The sequence below is a fragment of the Pan troglodytes genome, chromosome 14 (assembly GCF_028858775.2).
Source record: "Pan troglodytes isolate AG18354 chromosome 14, NHGRI_mPanTro3-v2.0_pri, whole genome shotgun sequence".
In the NCBI taxonomy this organism is placed as follows: domain Eukaryota; kingdom Metazoa; phylum Chordata; class Mammalia; order Primates; family Hominidae; genus Pan; species Pan troglodytes.
In genome coordinates, this window is record NC_072412.2 from 113856352 (window position 1) to 113876579 (window position 20228).

The 20228-nt window shown below is 37.4% G+C and overlaps 1 protein-coding gene across 2 annotated transcripts in view; it reads left to right on the top strand.

Moving 5' to 3' along the window:
* The first annotated feature begins 9963 nt into the window (after window positions 1-9963).
* TNFSF13B (TNF superfamily member 13b) overlaps window positions 9964-20228 on the top strand; it is a 39713-nt gene continuing 29448 nt past the window's right edge. The window contains exons 1-2 of one of the 2 annotated variants that reach the window (XM_522721.8): window positions 9964-10569; window positions 10675-10759. In XM_522721.8, the coding sequence (XP_522721.1) occupies window positions 10231-10569; window positions 10675-10759 (424 nt within the window). In that variant the 5' untranslated portion in view covers window positions 9964-10230. The remainder of the gene's footprint in view (window positions 10570-10674; window positions 10760-20228) is intronic. The other variant, NM_001328319.1, reaches the window with a different exon arrangement.

The window sequence follows — 20228 nt, forward strand, 5'->3', positions numbered from 1 at the left end:
GATTAAAATTTTAAGTATCACTTGTGCATTTGGGGAAAAAGTTATCTTTTTGATAGACATAATTTATTATCTCCCTCTCATTTTTGAATATCTTTGCACTAAATGTTATAATGTTAAATAATATAGCATCAATAACCATAAAGCTGAAACCACAAGAAAAACACCTGGAAATACACAGGAAAAAACATTAGACATGGGAAATTTTACTCATCTCTAGTATTCTATGACATCATATAAACAAAAATGCAGATATTGTAGACTAAAATAATAAAATTATTAAGGATATCCCTTCTTTTCAAGTAGCTATGTTACATTCACACAAATGACAATACTATTAATCCCTAAAGAAACTCTGATTAAGCTTTATAAGTAGAAATTGTGAGAGAAAATTATCTGAATGCAATACGATAAAATAGAAGTTAGTGAGAAAAATGAAAAAAATTCTGGAAATTAAAACAAAGCAACAAATATCTCTTAAATAACTTTTAAGTCAAATTGGAAATCCAAACAAAATTTTTAGATTAATTTATATTATTAATCGTTTCTAGAAAATAATAAGCACAATATATAGAAAACACAATAATAATAAAACACAATACATACCTGATATCATTGAATTTTACTAAGCAATGCTCTTAGGAAATTTAATAGCCTATCAACAAATAAGAAAAAAAATGAATGTTTGAACACTCAACTGAAGAAGTCAGACTAAAGAAAACAACAAAACAAACAAGTAGAATGAGACAATTCATAATGATAATAAATAGAACTATCTGCTGATTACTTATTTGACACTAACAAAACAGACAAGTTTTAGCTATTCTTTCAAGAATAAAAGGAGAAATTGTATGCAGACAATTTTTAAAAAAAATGCTTAACCACAGATAGAAAAGAAATGGAAAATCAGATGAGAAACTATTTTGTATAAATTTATCAAGCAAAAATTGAAATCGTTTAAAATGATCTTATACAACAGAATTTAACTCCATGACACAGGAGTTTTCTTTTTTCTTTCTGACTTTTTTTTCTCTCTGTTTTAATTTTTGTATGCCTAGTACCTAGAACGATACTGAAAGAGTGGATGGTGAATATCCTTCCTTTGCAATTGGTTTAGCTACTTTGTTATTTCATTTTTTTTGTATTCAAGAGAAATGCATGTATACTCCAATTTCCCCTTAATTTTACACACAAATTTATTCATAATATCCTCTTACCTGTTTAGGATCTGTAATAGCTCTAAAATGTCCCGCTTTTAAAATTTCTGTTATTGAAATTTCATACTTTCTCCTTTGTACTGTGTCTTACTACAAATTATTAATTTTATTTGTTATTTCAAATAACCAATTTTTAATTCTCTTTATTGTATAGTTATTATTTATTTCATTAATCTCTTTTATATTTTTACTCCTATCTTTAAGCTTAATTTGTTTTCACCTTTTAACTTGTTAGGGCTTTGTGACCTGTATGCTCAGATTATTTCTTTCCATTCTTCTTTTTAAAACATGCCATCAAAGATATGATTTTTCTCATAAAAATAGCTTTAAATGCATTTTACAAGATTTTATATACTTTATTTTCATCATATCCCAACAACTCTTTCTATATTCAGTAATATCATCAGACCTTACCTGGGTCGATTTTTCTCAGCATCCTTTCCTTCCTTCCTCCCTTCCTCCGTTCCTTTCTTTCTTTTCTTTCTCGGAGTCTCGCTCTGTAGCCCAGGCTGGAGTGCAGCGGCGCGATCTCGGTTCACTGCGAGCTCCACCTCCCGGGTTCACGCCATTCTCCTGCCTCAGCCTCCTGAGTAGCTGGGACTACAGGCGCCCGCCACCACGCCCGGCTAATTTTTTGTATTTTTTTAAATAGAGACGGGGTTTCACCATGTTAGCCAGGATGGTCTCGATCTCCTGACCTCGTGATCTGCCCAACTCGGCCTCCCAAAGTGCCGGGATTACAGGCGTGAGCCACCGCGCCCGACCTACTTGCTTATTTTTCTTTTCCAAAAAGCTACCCATACAGATTTTCTCAGCATTTTAACCTAGGACTTGATAAGCTAATTCAAACTGTAGTTTCAGGTCTTTCATAGATTAAGAAGCATTATTCTTTTCTCCTGTAAGTTTTTATGTCATTGCCTCTATTTAGTCTATATCCCCTCCCTCCTCTTATGTTCCCATTTTTCTTGCATATGAGTTGCAAAACACTCTTGAGTTTTGAGATTTTACTTCTATTTGAGCCTGCAGGCCAGTAACTCAGTGCTCAAAAGTGACCATCCTTTTCTTCAATGCATGTATTAAATTGTTTAATTGAAAACTATAGAGATATTTTTTAGTTCCTAAAACATTTCTTCAGTTGAATCTTAAGTCCTCTATTAGTTTTTAAAATTCAAGTTGTCTCCATCCCTTTGTGCTGTGTGTATGCTGGGATGTTCTGTGCTCTCCTTCTTTGATGGTTTATCTCTCTCTCTCTCTTTTTTTTTTTTTAATTTTCACTGGAAGACGTTTATTTAGTCAGCATTTAACAGAGAATAGCAGAATCCATGAAGGACAAGTGTTCCAGGCACTAGAGATACAATAGGCTAGAAACCGCACATTTCTGCACTCATGGAGCTGAACGCTCTTAGTTTATCATTTCTTTCTGTACATATCTTCCCTACTTCCACCCTACCCTCTGCCATAATCTTTTTAAAATATATATATAAATGGCTTCATTTTCACATTTCACACAACCACAGCTGTGCATGCAAAAACACTGCAGTCTAGCCACTATTTATACGTCCAGCCACTTCTTGCATCTCTCCCGATATCCCAATTTCAAGCTTTCTCTCTTAAACACCTCCTATGTTTGATTTGATGGCTCAGCTGGGGCAGTCTAGCCTCAGGAGGTGGGAAATCAAGTCCTGTCTAACCCTATGAGCCAGGATTGGACTAACAGGGAAACTTGTAGTCTACTCTGAGGCATTTGGGGGAGGCTTTTGTTTCATGTGATCCCCTGATAGTCTCTCAGCTTTAGGGACAGGGAGGACTAACCCTAAGCACTTACTCCTTTTGTGGGTACTCAGAGGCCCGGGAAACTTGGCATATTCCTGTGAGGCTGATGTTAGCCACTGCCTGGGGCCCACAGATTTCTGCTCAACCATTCTATCTAAGACCCATTGAGACTTGGGTCTCACATATAGTACTGCAAATACTCTCAAGAAATAAATCTCAAACGTTATTTTTCTCTATCTAGGACCAATTAGAGCAAAAAGCCCCTCGCTAACACCCAATTACCTCCAAGTTCTACTGCAATTTGGCTCAGAGAAGAAAGATAATTTACAGTTGTTAGTAAAGGAGAAGAAAGATGCATTCATGTTGCAGTTTTCTCAGAATACACTATATCTCTCTGACTTTTTCTTAGTTTGAAATTATTCCCTTCTTACACGGAGATGCACAAATTCTAATTTTGCATTTTTTTTCTGAAAGAGTTGACTACGTTTTTTTGGTTCCACATAGAAAAGACAGATTCATTAAACACATCTTCACATAATAATAATTTTTCTTAAGATTCCCAACATATTAAAGAGCTTAAATTATTAAAAAATAACTATATTAAAACTGGATGTAAGACTCTTTTTTTTTTTTTTTTTTTGAGATGGAGTCTCTCTCTGTCGCCCAGGCTGCAGTGCAGTGGCACAATCTCGGCTCACTGCAAGCTCCGCCTCCTGGGTTCACGCCATTCTCCTGCCTCAGCCTCCCGAGTAGCTGGGACTACAGGCGCCCGCCACCGCGCCTGGCTAATTTTTTGTATTTTTAGTAGAGACAGGGTTCACCGTGGTCTCGATCTCCTGACCTCGTGATCCACCCGCCTCGGCCTCCCAAAGTGCTGGGATTACAGGCATGAGCCACCGCGCCCGGCCAAGACTCTTCTTAACAAATGAATTAGTTTTTCTAGCTTGTGGGTGTTGACCTTTTCTCTTTACACCGTAGTTTCAAAAAGTGGACATTTGGAAAATTTCTGAAAGAACATTTAAAACTCTCTTATACAAAGTTCTTTGGTTGTAAGAATACAATTCTTACAACTAGCAGAATTAGTATGTCTTTGGATCCTAATCAACTGCTAATCTAACTAGCAGATTTAGGATGTCTTTGGATGAATTAACACCTAATCTTGTCTCACATTGGCGTAAACAGTTAGGAAATAGTATGATCCAAATAACAAGCATGAAGAGTTGAGTAATCCAGCAGGACAATTATGTCCTTACAGAGCCAGGTTCCCTCCAGAATCCTGTTCTTGCCATCACTGTTTCAGTCTGGGCCTGATGGCAGTTGCAGGATGGCAGTTCTTGGTGATCACAGACAGGCTTGTAATGTCTAGTGGAAGAAGAGCATCTCTTTCTTGTCAATCTCTTTAAGAATGAGGAACTCTTTCTTAGCAGTGCCCCCAGGAGACCACCTCACAACCAACTGTAAAAAGCCTCTCTCATTTGTCCCTCCTTAGCAATCAGTGGTGATGTAGATGGAGTCATCGTGAGTAGATTTCATGATTAGGACTTCCCTAAAGTGTGAGATTATGTCGGCATCCCACAGAGATAGATATCTAAACAAAGTCAGCTTCTAGATTTGGGGCAAGAAAGATTCTGTTAAGATGGTGAAGCAGAATTGGGCATACAGATGCTTCTGGCTTCAGAGCCTACACTCCTAACCGCATCCTCTTCTCAACATTCAGTAAGTGAAATTTCAAATAAATCATTAAAATATTTGCAGTCCATTTAATTTTAATTTATTTGTTTTATTGATACAAAACAGATGCACATATTTTCAGAGTATATGTGATAATTTGATACATCATATAATATGAAAAGAACAATTCAGAGTAACTGGGAAGTTAATCACCTTCAATATTTATCCTTTTGTTTTGTGGGAACATTAAAATGATTCTCTTCTAGCTATTTTGAAATGTACAACAGATTAATGCTAACTACAGTTGCCCTACTAATCTATCAAGCATTAGGTTTTATTTTTTCTAACATTAATCAACCTCTCCATCCCTCCACCCTTCTTCCTACTCTTCCTGGCCTCTGGTAACCACCTATCTACTCTCTATATTCATAAGACCTACCTTTTTAGCTCCCACATATGAATGAGAACATGTGATATTTGTCTTTTTATGCTTGGCTTATTTCATTTAGCATAATGACCTCTAGCTGGTGAGAATGTGGAGAAAGGGAACGCTGGTGCACTGTTAGTGAGAATGTCAATGAGTACAGCCACCATGGAAAACAGTATGGAGGTTCCTCAAAAAACTGAAAATAGAACTACCATACTTGAGCAATTCTATCACTAGGTCTATATCCAAAAGAAAGCAACCAATGTATCCAAGAAATGGATCCAAGAAAAGGATTCATTCATCCAATTAATGAATCATGTTGATTCAGCACTATTCACAATAGTCAAAATATGGACTCAACCTAAGTGCCCATCAACAGATGAATGAATTTTAAAAATGTGGTATAATACCGTGGCCTACTATTCAGCCATAAAAAATAAAATCCTGTCATTTGTAGCCACCTGGATGAGCCTGGACGACATTATATTAAGTGAAATAAGCTAGGCACAGAGAGACAAATACTGTGTAATCTCACTTATATGTGCAATCTTAAAAAGTTGATTTTATAGAAGTAGAGAGTAGAAGAGTGGTTACCGGAGGTATTGGGGTGGAGGTTTGTCACCTGGTACAAAGTCAGAGTTAGATAGGAAGAATGATTTCCAGTGTTCCATTGTACAGTAGGGCGGCTATAGTTAACAATAATATATTATATATTTCAATAGAGCTAGAAGACAGGATTTTCAATGTTCTCACCAGATAGAAATGATAAATGTCTAAGGTGATGGATATGCTAATTTTCCTAATTTGATCATTACACATTGTATACATATATCAAAACATGACACTGTATCTCATAAATATATATGTGTCAATTAAAAATTTTTTAATTAAAAATTATATACAGTGATTAACATTTAGCCTTTCAAATCAAATTTAACTATATAATAACTTACCACACATACTCTCTCTCTCTCCATTATATATAATATATATATAATATATATAAATATATAATATATAAATATTTTATATATATATAATATTTCTACTGGAAAACAGCATATTTTCCTGAAATGCAATACTTAACCTATATCATAAATCTTCCATATTCTGAGTTCTTTAGGATACCAATTTTATCTAGATGTAATTTTAGGTACATTTACAGATCGAGTACATTCACGGATCTAGAAGAGCTGTTGTCGCCATGCTTGACTGGTCTAAATCCTTTCCTCAAAGGATTTTGAGGAAAACACGCTTTTCCTCAAAGAAGAGGGGCAAAGGAGAGATTCCTCAAACCTGTAATTCTTTATAGCACTATTTAGCCAGAAATTTATAATTCATTTTTAAAAATATTTTTGAGGTTGTCAATGTAAGAACATAGTCAGAGAGTGAATGTTTATTTTCTGCTGTTTCTGACTCCCGGACAAACTCACAAGTTATATTCTTTTGAATCCTATCTGCCTATTTCTGAGTGGATAGAACAGTTTCGTCAATCACAAAGTCCTAGTATCTCAGTTTGTTTATTGAATGACAGAAGAATGCTTTACACTTACATTGAGAAAAAGATGTGTGTAAAAAGCAGCTAAATACTGTCAGTAAACACTGAATGTATAATAAGATCGCTGCACAATCTGTGGCTCAGATACAGTGGCCTTTTGTCCCTGAATAAACTTGTGATGTGGTGTATTATTCAATGAACGTGAACATGCTTCTTGTTTAACAGAATTTCTGTTAAATTATTGCCAAACCATTTCCTCTTCCGGAAACAGATTCTTGATTTATGGAGTAATGACTTCCTTTTGTTCATCTAATAAGAGATTCAAGAGTCATGAATGTCACTTCGTTTTCTACCTGTCTTTAGAGAAAATGCAGCTGTCAGATCCCTGTGGAGGACGTGCATATTGCCATCCCTGCTTGCTGTCCCTCTAGCCAGAGGGACATGATGGCTGCCCTTTGTGGAAGAAGAACTTGCCCATTTTATGCATGGCACGGCTCACTGCCGCAACAAACATCGGCACTGGTTTAAAAATGGCTGCGTGCAGGCTGGCCAGTGACTCTCTTTTGAGATGTTCAGGCATGAAAGTCTCTGCCCAACACAGTGACGAAGGCAGAGGGAATTCCCTAAAGCAGTCAAATCATTCCCTGTCTTCAGAATTTTCTCTGAGGGATATAGAGGGGAACGACTCACCAGAAGTGGGAGAATGTCCATGGATGGAGAGAAGCAGTGGCTACAGGAAACCCTGAGTGAAACGCAGAGAGAAATTGCTTTCTAGCACTGCGTTGCATCCTTTCATTTCTGCATGTATTTAAATCATAAGAATACACAAACACATCATCTAAAGGATCTCAGTGACTTTCAGTAAGAAGGCCTTCATACAATCCCCATACGAATTCCATTTTTTATGGCAAGGTTACTCCGTATGACTCACCCTAATTGATCTGGAACAAGAACTGACAGAAAAGAATTGGACTGTGTCATTCCTGATGCAAAAGGGTTTACAAACATCCTTCTAAAAGAAGACTTCCACCTGAGAAGGTTGATGGAGGACCTCTTGTCTACGTACCTGTTAGACTGGGGCACGGTCACCTTATTGTGGGAGTCATAGGTAAGAAAAATTAGAAAGCAGCTTATTTTGGGGGCCAGGATAATAACAAGTTATTTTTAAAAGGTCTTGGAAACTTGCAGATGCAAAGGGAAAAACAAAAAAAAAAAAACAAAAAACAATCCTAATGGTAAAAACAAGTAAGTCTGACTGCGTCATTTTGTAGTAAGACAATGAGGAAATGGGAACTCGTCAGAGGGTAACTGGGTGGTGCCTGTAAAAGTGAAGATGTGCTTCTCCCTCAGCAGGCATTTGCTGGGAAACCCTTGCAGATGTTACAAGCACAGTTGTAGAAAATATCTATTAGAGCACTGTTTGTAACTGAAAAATGTTTCATTCATACTTTGAATGTAAAGAATAAAAGTGAATGAAAAAATGGAAGCATTGCACCGTGCTTTTGATTTACATTTCCCTGATCATTTAGTACAACCACCATGGAAAACAGTGTGGAGATTCCTTAAAGAACTAAAAGTAGAGCTACCATTTGATCCAGCAATCCCACTACTGGGTATCTACCCAGAGGAAAAGAAGTTGTTATACGAAAAACATACTTGCACACACATGTTTATGGCAGCACAATTCACAACTGCAAAAATATAGAACCAGCCCAAATGCCCGTCAATCAATGAGTGGATAAAGAAACTATGATACATATATATGATGGAATACTACTCACCCATAAAAAGGAATGAATTAATGATGTTCGCATCAGCCTGGATGGGATTGGAGACTATTATTCTAAGTGAAGTAACTCAGGAATGGAAAACCAAACATTGTATGTTCTAACTCACAGTGGGAGCTAAATTACAAAGATGCAAAGACATAGGAATGATATAATGGACTTTAGGGACTCAGGGGAAAGGGTGGGAGGGGGGTGAGGAATAAAAGACTAAAAAATGGGTTCAATGTGTACACTGCTCGGGTGATGGGTGCACCAAAATCTCACAAATCACCACTAAATAACTTAACCATGTAATCAAATACCACCTATTCCCCAAAAACCTGTGGAAATAATTTATTTTTAAATGGAAGCATCCAAAATGTGATTTGTTTCCACATTCTTGTAAGCCTCATTACGTATCCCAGGGACAGTTAATATCGTCATACGAATTCACAGGTGAGGAAATGGAATCACAGAGAGTTTATGTACTTTGCATAAGGAGAGCGAGGGTGAGGCAGGATTTGCAGTCTAGAAGCCTGGGTCTGGAGTTCTCCACTTTGCACTATATCATTTCTGTAAACTTCTTGCTTAAGACTGTATGGAAATGTAGAGTGAGACAGAACTAAAGCTCACTACTCTTAGTCCATAGGGGAGTAGTGACTACCCAGGGCTTGGTAAGTGCTCAGTAACGTTTGTTGAAAGATGAATCAATATTTCAATGCTGGGGCAAAGCAGTGAAAAACTGGGGAATGTCCAGGAACCAGCCATCAGGATAAGGCAGGACTAGAATGAATGCAACAGGCCTCACAGGTCCACCAAGTCAATAACAGAAAAACCCAAAGCTCAGGTGGCTCTTGTGTGATCAAGGACCTCTTGTACACCGACCTGTTAGGCTGTGGCACAGTCAACATGGGAGTTGTAGACAAGCTACTTGAGAGTGGTTAATGGTAGCAGTCAGGCATTTGGAGCTGGAGGCAAGGCTGATTCTCCTCAACTAGTATCATATTGAGCGGGGACTTAAAGCTTCAGAAGTGTGAGCAGAAAAGCTGAGACCAGGCTCCTTGGGACAGGCTGTTCATATGCATGATTGAGTTTCAGTGATGAGTCCCAGAAGGAAAAAGTTTATGCATGTTTTCCTTAAAAATATATTCACTTATATTTAGAGAATCCTTCAGATATCTAACCTAAATACGTCTGTAACATTTACTCTCATTCTTTTTATGACATTATTAGTATAATAATATGAATAATTCCCAGTGGACTTACTTCCACACTTCCTTCAAGGATTCTCCATTTTATTTCATAATTGAAGACTGTTAATAAATCACTCTCTAGCTAAGAACAATTCAATGCTAAAACACTTAGCTTATCTGACCTTCACATTAATTATTTTTATGACAGCAGCAGGAATTTTCAGCTGCTTTTCCCCCTTCCTTATGAAGCCATGTGGTCCCAGGCAGACACAGTTCCCTTGCTACACTTAAAGGTGGGCTTCTCAGACCTGAGCATATCTTAAAAGCTTTCCCTTGACTGTGCCAATCCAAACTCCAAGTTTCCTCAGCAGATTTAAGGGGCTTTAAATCTACTTGAGCATGAGTGTTATGAGAAGACTTTGAAATTCTTACAAAAACTGAAAGTGAAATGAGGAAGACAGATTGAGCAATCCAATCGGAGGGTAAATGCCAGCAAACCTACTGTACAGTAGGGGTAGAGATGCAGAAAGGCAGAAAGGAGAAAATTCAGGATAACTCTCCTGAGGGGTGAGCCAAGCCCTGCCATGTAGTGCACGCAGGACATCAACAAACACAGATAACAGGAAATGATCCATTCCCTGTGGTCACTTATTCTAAAGGCCCCAACCTTCAAAGCTCAAGTAGTGATATGGATGACTCCACAGAAAGGGAGCAGTCACGCCTTACTTCTTGCCTTAAGAAAAGAGAAGAAATGAAACTGAAGGAGTGTGTTTCCATCCTCCCACGGAAGGAAAGCCCCTCTGTCCGATCCTCCAAAGACGGAAAGCTGCTGGCTGCAACCTTGCTGCTGGCACTGCTGTCTTGCTGCCTCACGGTGGTGTCTTTCTACCAGGTGGCCGCCCTGCAAGGGGACCTGGCCAGCCTCCGGGCAGAGCTGCAGGGCCACCACGCGGAGAAGCTGCCAGCAGGAGCAGGAGCCCCCAAGGCCGGCCTGGAGGAAGCTCCAGCTGTCACCGCGGGACTGAAAGTGAGTTTGCAGCAGCTGCAAGACGCAGGCAAGATCCTGCCTACACTGCTGCCTCTCCCTCGCCTCAGCTGTCTTTCTAATAACTTGAAGTTTTTCTGTTCATAGATCTTTGAACCACCAGCTCCAGGAGAAGGCAACTCCAGTCAGAGCAGCAGAAATAAGCGTGCCGTTCAGGGTCCAGAAGAAACAGGTATGTTTTGGGCACAGACACTTTTAGGAGTCAGGGATTAGAGAATAACATCCAGTCTGGGGCAGCTGGAGGTGAGTATCCCCTCTATGAACCTATTAAATAGAGACTATGAAATTTGCCATCCAAAGCAGACATTGCTTTAGAGCAAAGCCCCAGCGCTGGCAAATGTAACAGGCTGCATGGGTGTGCTTTTTCCTCCAATGAGCAGATCGTGTGACTGGAAGCATTTCTCTGTGCATGTGTAAGTATTTATCTGTGCATTAAGCATAGAGAAGATAAAAGGGCCATATGTGTTTCCTCAGGTAGATAATGCCCTCCCATGTGAGAAGCATTATTCATCACTCCAGAAAAATAAAAAAAAGCATTACATGTTAGAATTAGACTTTGCTTACTACCTGGGTCATAGAAAGTTAAAGACATCTATTTTCTGAATGTGCATTTCATGTTGTGAAACCAGGTGAAGGTTGTAATGAAAGGCCCTGTATGTTGTACTTTAATTTTATTTGTTAAAAAGGTTATTTTACACACACACACACACACACACACACAGAGATTTTAAAGCTTTTCTTTAAGGTACGCTTTTCCAGGGGATCCATGCATTTATCATCTTCTTATAATCGTCCTTTACTGATTTCTGACTTTCTTCATGTTCTGCTCATTCCACGGAACTTTACAGAGTTGGTGGGGCCTACCAAAATGATCGATTCTAGTTCTTTCATTTGAAGGTGAAAAAAAGAATCTTTGTATACATTTATTAAAGTTATAATATAACAAATTCTTAATATTATTGTCCTTTTATTAAATATATTGAAAGAATATTTTTTGAGCACCTGGAACGTATCGTACAGCTGTAGACCAGAACAGGCATTTTCAAACATACTGTTTCGTTTAACCTTCACCGTGACTCTATGAAGTCCACAGAATACATGCAATAATTTATGTATATTTTCACTTCTGAAGAGAATTGCATAAGAAACGTAGTGAGAGATAGACCAGGGACCCTTCTATCACACACACACACACACACACACACACACACACACACGCATGAGGTACCCTGACTATAAACTTATTTTTTGACTATATGCTTTATTCATAAAAAATTGTTTCTTATTTTATAAAACCATAATTTTTGGTATCTGGTTATTGTATCTTTATACTAGTTATCAGGAATAACTGGGCTTAAACATTTTTAAATTAGGAAACATGCACATTTTTATTATTTTAACACATCAATTATTTTTATCGTCTGCATTTTATAGTCTATATTTCCTACATAATTGAAAATAATACGGAATATATACTATGACATATTTTTTGTTTTGACTTATACAATAAGGATTTTTCCTATTTCTAAGTATTTTTCACATATCTGTATTAATTTATCTAACAATTGTTTTAAATGGTTATTTCCATTCTCTTTGCTATAATACAACATGCAAAAGTTTTGCACAGAACTCTTTTATTTCTGTGAAATTATATATTCAATATAAAATTCATATAGTGGGATATCTGAGCTAGGGAGAAGAAACATCTTCATCACCCTTGCTTCCGACTGCCATATTGTTTTCAAAATGAGTTATACTTGCAATCAAAAATGTGGTGTACCGGTTCTCCACATTCTTGCTTGCATGTTATTTTTAAAGTGTATTTTGACTAGTTTAGTAGTTGTAAAACAATATCTCACGTTTATTTTGATGTGTTGCTTGTTTGCTAATATGAATAAACTTTCTGCATATTTTGAGTATTTATAATTTTATCTTTTGCTAATTTTTATTTATAACTGTCTCCACTTGTCTGTCCCATGTTTTTATAATTTTGGATAAGCTCTTCCTAATTAGACATATTGATTATTGATCAAAATTTTGATGTAAATATTTTAACAGTTTTGCTTCTTTTTTTACTTGAACATTTTGCATTTCTCTATAGTAAAGTGATAATCTTTAAAAAAATTTCCCTAATATTAAAGCTAAAAATACATTTGTTCATGTTTTCTTAAGTAGTTGACTCCCTGCCACTTTGACTTTTTCATAGTTGAGTGTTTTGTTTTAACTCATTAGTCCTTCTGTTGTTTATTTTGATGAATCATCTCAAATTGGCTTTAACTTCCCCCTCTCTCTTTTTTCCTTTCTAACTGGTATCTCAACCAAATGTATTAAATAGTTCTTTTTAACTCCTTGGTGTTGAAAAGCTTACTGTGTTTTATTAAGTTCCTCATAAGAGTTGAATCTATTTGAGACTCTTTTTTTAACTGATTGTTCTATTTATATGCTTTAAAGAATATTTTTAAGGTAATTTGTATTATAAGAGGCTTCAATAACTAGTAGGGTCAGGATCCTTCAATCTCCTTAACCTTCACTGCTAATATCCCCCTGTTTCTAAATATTAGTTTTAAAAATAAACTTTAACTTTACAATTAAAAAAAAAGATGTAGACTCATTTCAGCAGATTTAAGAAGAAAAGAATAAGAGAGTAGGAAAGAAATAACTTCTTGGGTCACATTTTCCCAAAATTCTCCTATTAATACTTTTATGTATTTGTGTTTTAATGGCATCCAGGAATAGTATACTGATGAGAATCTTTCACCAAATAATTTGCAATTTGTAGATTCTAACAAAGTGAAAAAAAATTTGCCCAGATTTCCACAGCCCAGAAGTAGCTACTATTATTATTTCATGGTTTGCCCTAGACTTTTTAATAAACCTTAATACAGTGTGCATATAGGTATATATTGCACACAGTTGAGCCTTGAACAACACAAGTTTTAACAGCATGGATACACTTACAGGTGGATTTTTTTTTTCAATAAACCTATTGGAAAATTATCTGTAGATTTGTGATAATTTGAAAAAACTCATGGAAGAACTGTGTATCCTTGAAATGTTGAAAATATTAAGATTAATTAGCCATGTCATGAATGTATAAAATATATGTAGATACTGGTCTATTTTCTTATTACTATCATAAAATATACACAAAAGTTAAAAATTCTCAAAACATATGCATACAAACAGACTGCACATAGCACCCTTTGTAGTCTAGAGAAATGGAAACAAACATAAACATGCAGTATTAAGTCATCACTGCATAAAATTAACTGTGGTACATACTGTACTACTGTAATAATTTCATAGCCACCTCCTGTTGCTACTGCAGTGAGCTCAAGTGCTGTGAGTATCTGCTTAAAACACCATGTGATGCTAATCATCTCTGCATGAGCCAGTTGTATCTCCAATCAGTTGGATATTGCAGTAAAAATGATTTCTCATGATTTGTGTGTATTTTTCTTCTTGTGTAATGCAATATCATAAACCTTGAATAACACCATGAGACCTATAGAAAATGCGATAGTGATGCTGGAAATGCTCCCAGGAAGCAAAGAAAAGTCATGACATTATAGTTGACCCTTGAACAACACAGGTTTGAACCGCGAGGGTCCCCTTGTATGTGGATTTTCTTCCACTTTCCACCCTTGAGATAGCAAGACCAACGCCTCCTTTCCCTCCTCCCCCTTAGCTTACTCAATGTGAAGAATGAAGAACTCTATAATGATCCACTTCCACTTAATGAATAGTAAATGCATTTTCTCTTCCTTATGATTTTTTAAAATAACATTTTCTTTTCTCTAGCTTATTTTATTGTAAGAATATACTACAAAATACATATAATTTATGAAATGCGTATTGATTGAGTTTTTGTTATCAGAAAGGCTTCTGGTCAACAGTGGGCTGTTAGTAATTAAGATTTGGGAGTCAAAAGTTAAGCACAAATTTTTGACTGCATGGGATCAGTGACCCTAATTCCTGTGTTGTTCAAGGATCAACTGTATTTGTTCATATACATATATGAACAAATACATATATTTATACAAATATATGTACAAATATATACACATACAAATATATATATACATATATAGTGTGCATATGTGTTATGTGTATATATTCAAATAGGACATAGTATACACACTCATAACTTTTGTAAATCCAAGGTGGAAGATTTGAAGATAAGAATCTTAATGACATCATGTCTATTATTCCTTGTTAATAAAAGTAGGAAATTCATTTGAATGTTGTTCTAGATACTATTCTTTGGTGGAGGGAAAGTTTATTTTATTTAGCATACTCCAAAATTAATGTTTATATTCCCAAAAAATTTGTCTGTAACTCAAGGACGTTTTTTAGTAGGAATTTTTTGGCATTGAGAAAATTCTATGCAGCTTTCTTTGATTTTTGTTTTCATTCAAGTTCTGATTTATTTTCAGTAGGACTCAAAACCTTAAGTTGTCCTTTTTACTTTTAAAGTGTTTATTTATGTTCATATTTATTAATTGTCTACATGTTTTAGAACCAAGTATTTTTATTGGAACTTCACACAAACTGTAGAAGAAGGGAGGGGAATTACCATCAGCCAACATGTCCCAATGATACTCTCTTCCAGGCATCCCATGGGTAAACAGTGGTTTTACTTAATGTTTTAATTTTAGAATTTAGTACTTTGGCTTTAGTTTTGTTTTTCTTAATTACTTTGTGTTTCAAACCAAAATCTCATTAAGCTTAATGTATTTCATAATATCATTTTTGATTGTAGTATAATAAACAGAAATGTGGGGAAATCCAGGATTAAAAAATTGCCAAATAGCTCATATTAGCCAAAAATTCACTTTTAAGCCCGTAACTGTGTTTGGAGATATTCCCAATTTAAAAATTAACTAAAACAATATGGCTTTGAAAATATTACATAATAAAATTTATTTACAAATGGAATCATGAAGATCCACATTTTGAACATCACTTAACTATAATTTTATTAATTTTAAGAACCTAAAGATAAATGTCTTTAGAGTCTATCAAGAAAGTGAATTCTTTCAAATGGGTTATCACTGACCTAAAAAGGTTCATTGTTAAAATTAGGTAACCGTTGTATTTTCTTTCCTGTTAATTAATAACTATTAGAAATTTATGTGTTTTAGGTTACAGAAAGACAAAATTATTTTTATTGATAATGTTTATTATAATTGTCTCAATTATAATAATAACATAATGGTAAAAATATGGACAATTCAAAGTAATGTAAAGCAAGAATAGAAAAAATTGTCCGTATTTCACCTTCCAAATAATTATCATGAGATTTTTGGTCAATCTACTTTAAGGTATATTTTTCTTCATTTTTAAGTGAGCTTGGGATTGTTTAAGAATTACACACAGCTTGCAAAGAATACAGTGTGTTGGCATGTACCCCTATCCAGCCTCCCTAATCCTAACATCTTATATGACCATGGTATTTCATTACAAAAAGGAAACCAACATTAAGACTTAACTATTAGCTAAATTCTAGACTTAATTTGAATTTCACGAGTTTTTCTACTAATGATTTTATGTTCTAGGATCCATCAGGATATCACATTGTATTTAACATTTTTTAAATTAAAATTTTGAATGTAGCATATATAAACACCAAATATTATACCTTAAATTTTCTATCGGATAAACCTTTCTAATTGCTAAAAGTAAAGATATCAATACTATTTTTGAGTCTTCTTTTTTGAAATCCAAAGTCCAACTCCTTTTCAAGGAAAGATGAGATGTTTGACAAGTCTGTAACGTCCAGTCTTTGCCCGGTTGGCATTTCTGGCTTAGCTGTGAGTTCCAGGCTGTAACATGAGTGTTGGAAGCGTGCAATGTAGAACTTGACCATCCAGCCCTTATCAAAATTAGGCTGACTTGAGCCTCTTACCCAGCAAGGGTGTGTTCCTTCGTGGAACAGAACCAGCTGGCTGCTGCTTAGGCGATCTTTGACCAGAGCTTTCCCTGAGAGTTATTTTTTCTTTCCCCCTGCTTCAATAGTGAGACTTTTCTTCAGTGTTGCAAGAACTGGCTTCTGTTCAACTTCTGGAAAAGCATTTAAAATTGAAAACGTTGACCTTCCAATCAAATCTTTGACCTGTTCTTGTTAAGCTTGAGATTTTGGGAAACGGAAGAGCTAGGAAACAAATCAGTCAACACAGCCAAATGTGATATTGTGTCTCTTTTACACAATCTTACATTATCGTGAGTTGAAGAGAAACAGAGAAATGATAGTATATATAGTTAATTAGCAAATTAAAATACAAAAAAATGGTAAATATGTTGAAAAAGTGAAAAGGTTAGGGCAGGCGAATGAGTATCAGGAATGTGAAGGGTGAGGAAGGGAAAGAAATGCGTTTTCATTTTGAATGGAGAGGCCAGGTTCATTAAGCCCTTTTATCTTTTCTTGAAAGCTCAATAATTCTTTATACTTCTGACTTTTTTTTTTAACATTGCAGGCATGGGTAGGTGATTTTTAAAATAAATTCAAAATGTTTATACCTGTGTTGTTTTTATTAGTAATTCCATGTGAATGGAAAATGTTAGTTTTAATGCTTATTCTTTTTATAGATCAATTCCTACTTAAAAGAACTGCATTGAGCAGCTGCATTTTTGTTGTGGTGATATTTTTTTTTTTAAAGACATTCCCATTTCTGAAGAGTTAGAGAAACAGAAGGTTTCTCTTCAAATAGATTTATCACCCACTGTTTCTGCAAATATCTGAGGTACGCACTCCATAATATACAGAGAAGAGGAGAGCGAAGCTAACAATTATTAGGCGTGTTTCATGTGCAAACACTGTGTTGGGCTCTGGGAATGTATATCATTTACTTTCTCAGCAACTCTGTTAGTTGGGCATTATTGTTTTCATTTTAGATGAGAAAGCTGAAACCCAGAGAATCAATTGCCTCTCTCAGCAAGCTAATTATTTAGTAGTTGGAGAACTTAAGCCAAATTGATGCAAAATTTAAAAGAACAATAAAACAGATAAGTTATTTACAATTCATAAAACACATCTAAATGATGACTTCAATCTATTTTCGCAGCAGTATGAAATGGATATTGCTATTCCCATTGTTACAGGACCCAACACTTACCTAAAGTTAACCTTTGGGTCGGGGGTTTCTGTACTATATTCCCTTCTGTGGTCGCCAGAGAAATGTTACAGGAAAGGAGTCCCGATCCAGACCCCCGGAGAGGGTTCTTGGATCTGACGCCAGAAAAAATTCGGGGCGAATCCACAGGGTAAAGTGAACGCAAGTTTATTAGGGAAGTAAAGGAGTAAAAGAATGCGGAAACCATAGACAGAGCAGCCCTCAGGGCTGCTAGTTGCCCATTTTTATGGCTATTTCTTGATGATATGCTAAACAAGGGGTGGATCATTCATGCCTCCCCTTTTTAGACCATATAGTGTAACTTCCTGACATTGCCATGGCATCATGACGCTGGCGGGAGTGTAGCAGTGAGAACCACCAGAGGTCACTCCTCGCCATCTTGGTTTTGGTGGGTTTTGGCTGGCTTCTTTACTGCAGTCTGTTTTGTCAGCAACGCCTTTGTGACCTGTATTTTGTGCTGATCTCCTATCCCATCCTGTGACTTAGAATGCCTTAACCATCTGGGAATACAGCCCAGTAGGTCTCAGTTATTTTACCCAGCTCCTATCCAAGATAGAGTTTCTCTGGTTCACCTGCCTCTGACATCATTATACAGATTTAAAATGCTTCAGAATTAAGTGTCAAACTCATGGTTTGACAATTAATTGATAGGAGAGGTAAGGTTTGAATTCATTATCTATTGATTATAAATTCTGATTTTTTTCAATGATAATAGCTGTACATGCTGAATTTTCAAGTGTGCCACCAGATTTGAGAAAAAATATTGGGTCTGACAAGGCCCAGGGTATTACGATTATTGCCAGTGAGAGAGACATCAAGTTAAGGAATCAGAGAATGTTGTTAGTGGTAGAGATCACAGACTGCGAGATTATCTAGACAGTGGCCAAGAAAGCTGAAGTGGGTTTGAAGATGGAGCAGACTTGGGTAAGAGGACAGAATAACTGAGGTTATGAGGACAAGGTAGAAATAGGAAACAGAAATAATTCAAGAAAAGGCCTTGTTTTAGTAGGCATAGAGGCTTATCCCATACAAACCTCTTTATATTATCCCTTTCCTCTTCTAAATTTGTAAATTTTTGCAAGTGCTGATCCGTTGAAGTGTTTTTGCAAATGCAAGCTTTCTTCCTACCCCCTCCTCTCCTCCTCCTCTGCTCCTGTCCTCTTCTTCTTCCTCCTCCTCCCCTTTTCCTCTTCCTCCTCTTCCTCCTCCTCCCCTCCTCTCCTCCTCCTCTGCTCTGCTCCTCCTCTTCCTCCTCCTCTTCCTCCTCTCCCCTCCTTTCCTCCTCCTCTTCCTCCTCCTCCCCTTCTCTTCTTCCTCCTCCTCCACTTCTCTCCCTCCTCCTTCTCCTCTCCCTCCTCCTCCCCTCCTCTCCCTCCTCCTCCCCTTCTCTTCCTCCTCCTCCTCTTCCTTCTCCTCCTTCTCTTCCTTCTCCTCCTCTTCCTCCTCCTCCCCTTCTCTTCCTCCTCCTCCCCTTATCTGCCTCCTCCTCCTCTTCTTTCTCCTCCTTCTCTTCCTCCTCCTCCTCCTCCTCTCCTCCTCGCCTTCCTCCTCTCCTCCTCCCCTTCCTCCTCCTCCCCTTCTCTTCCTCCTCCTCCCCTTCTCTTCCTCCTCCTCCCCTTCCTCCTCCTCCCCTTCCTCCTCCTCCCCTTCCTCCTCCTCCCCTTCCTCCTCCTCCCCTTCCTCCTCCTCGCCTTCCTCCTCCTCCCCTTTCTCCTCCTCCACTTCTCTTTCTCCTCCTCCTCCCCTCCTCTCCTCCTCCTCTTCCTTCTCCTCCTCCTCTTCCTTCTCCTGCTCCTCTTCCTCCTCCTTCTCTTCCTCCTCTCCTCCTCCCCTTCCTCCTCCTCCCCTTCTCTTCCTCCTCCTCCCCTTCTCTTCCTCCTCCTCCCCTTCTCTTCTCCTCTTCCCCTTCTCTTCCTACTCCTCCCCTCCTCTGCTTCTCCTCTTATTCCTCCTCCCCTTCCTCCTCCCTTTCTCTTCCTCCTCCTCCCCTTCTCTTCCTCCTCCTCCCCTCCCTCCTCCTCTGCTTCTCTTTCTCCTCCTCCTCCCCTCCTCTCCTCCTCTGCTTCCTCCTCCTCCCCTTCTCTTCCTCCTCCTCCTCCCCTCCTCTCCTCCTCCCCTCCTCTCCTCCTCCCCTTCTCTTCCTCCTCCTCCCTTTCCTCCTCCTCCACTTCTCTTTCTCCTCCTCCTCTCCTCCTCTCCTCCTTTCCTCCTCCTCTTCCTCCTCCTCCCCTTCTCTTCCTCCTCCTCCTCCTCCTGATCAGGTTATTTGAGACAGGGAAGGGTAAGAGAAAAGGGAATAACTGTGCTGTGACAGCTCCTGACAGCAGCTCTGAAGTCTCACTTTCAGGCCTTTTTCTCTTCTATCTGCCCCACTGGAGCCTCTGGAAATTACAAAATAAGACATTTTAGGAAAACGGTGCACAACTACTTACTTTAAAAATATTATAGAGTGCTACACTTCTGTGGATAGAGATTCAAAAATGTATTATTAAGGTTTTCTCTTGAGGA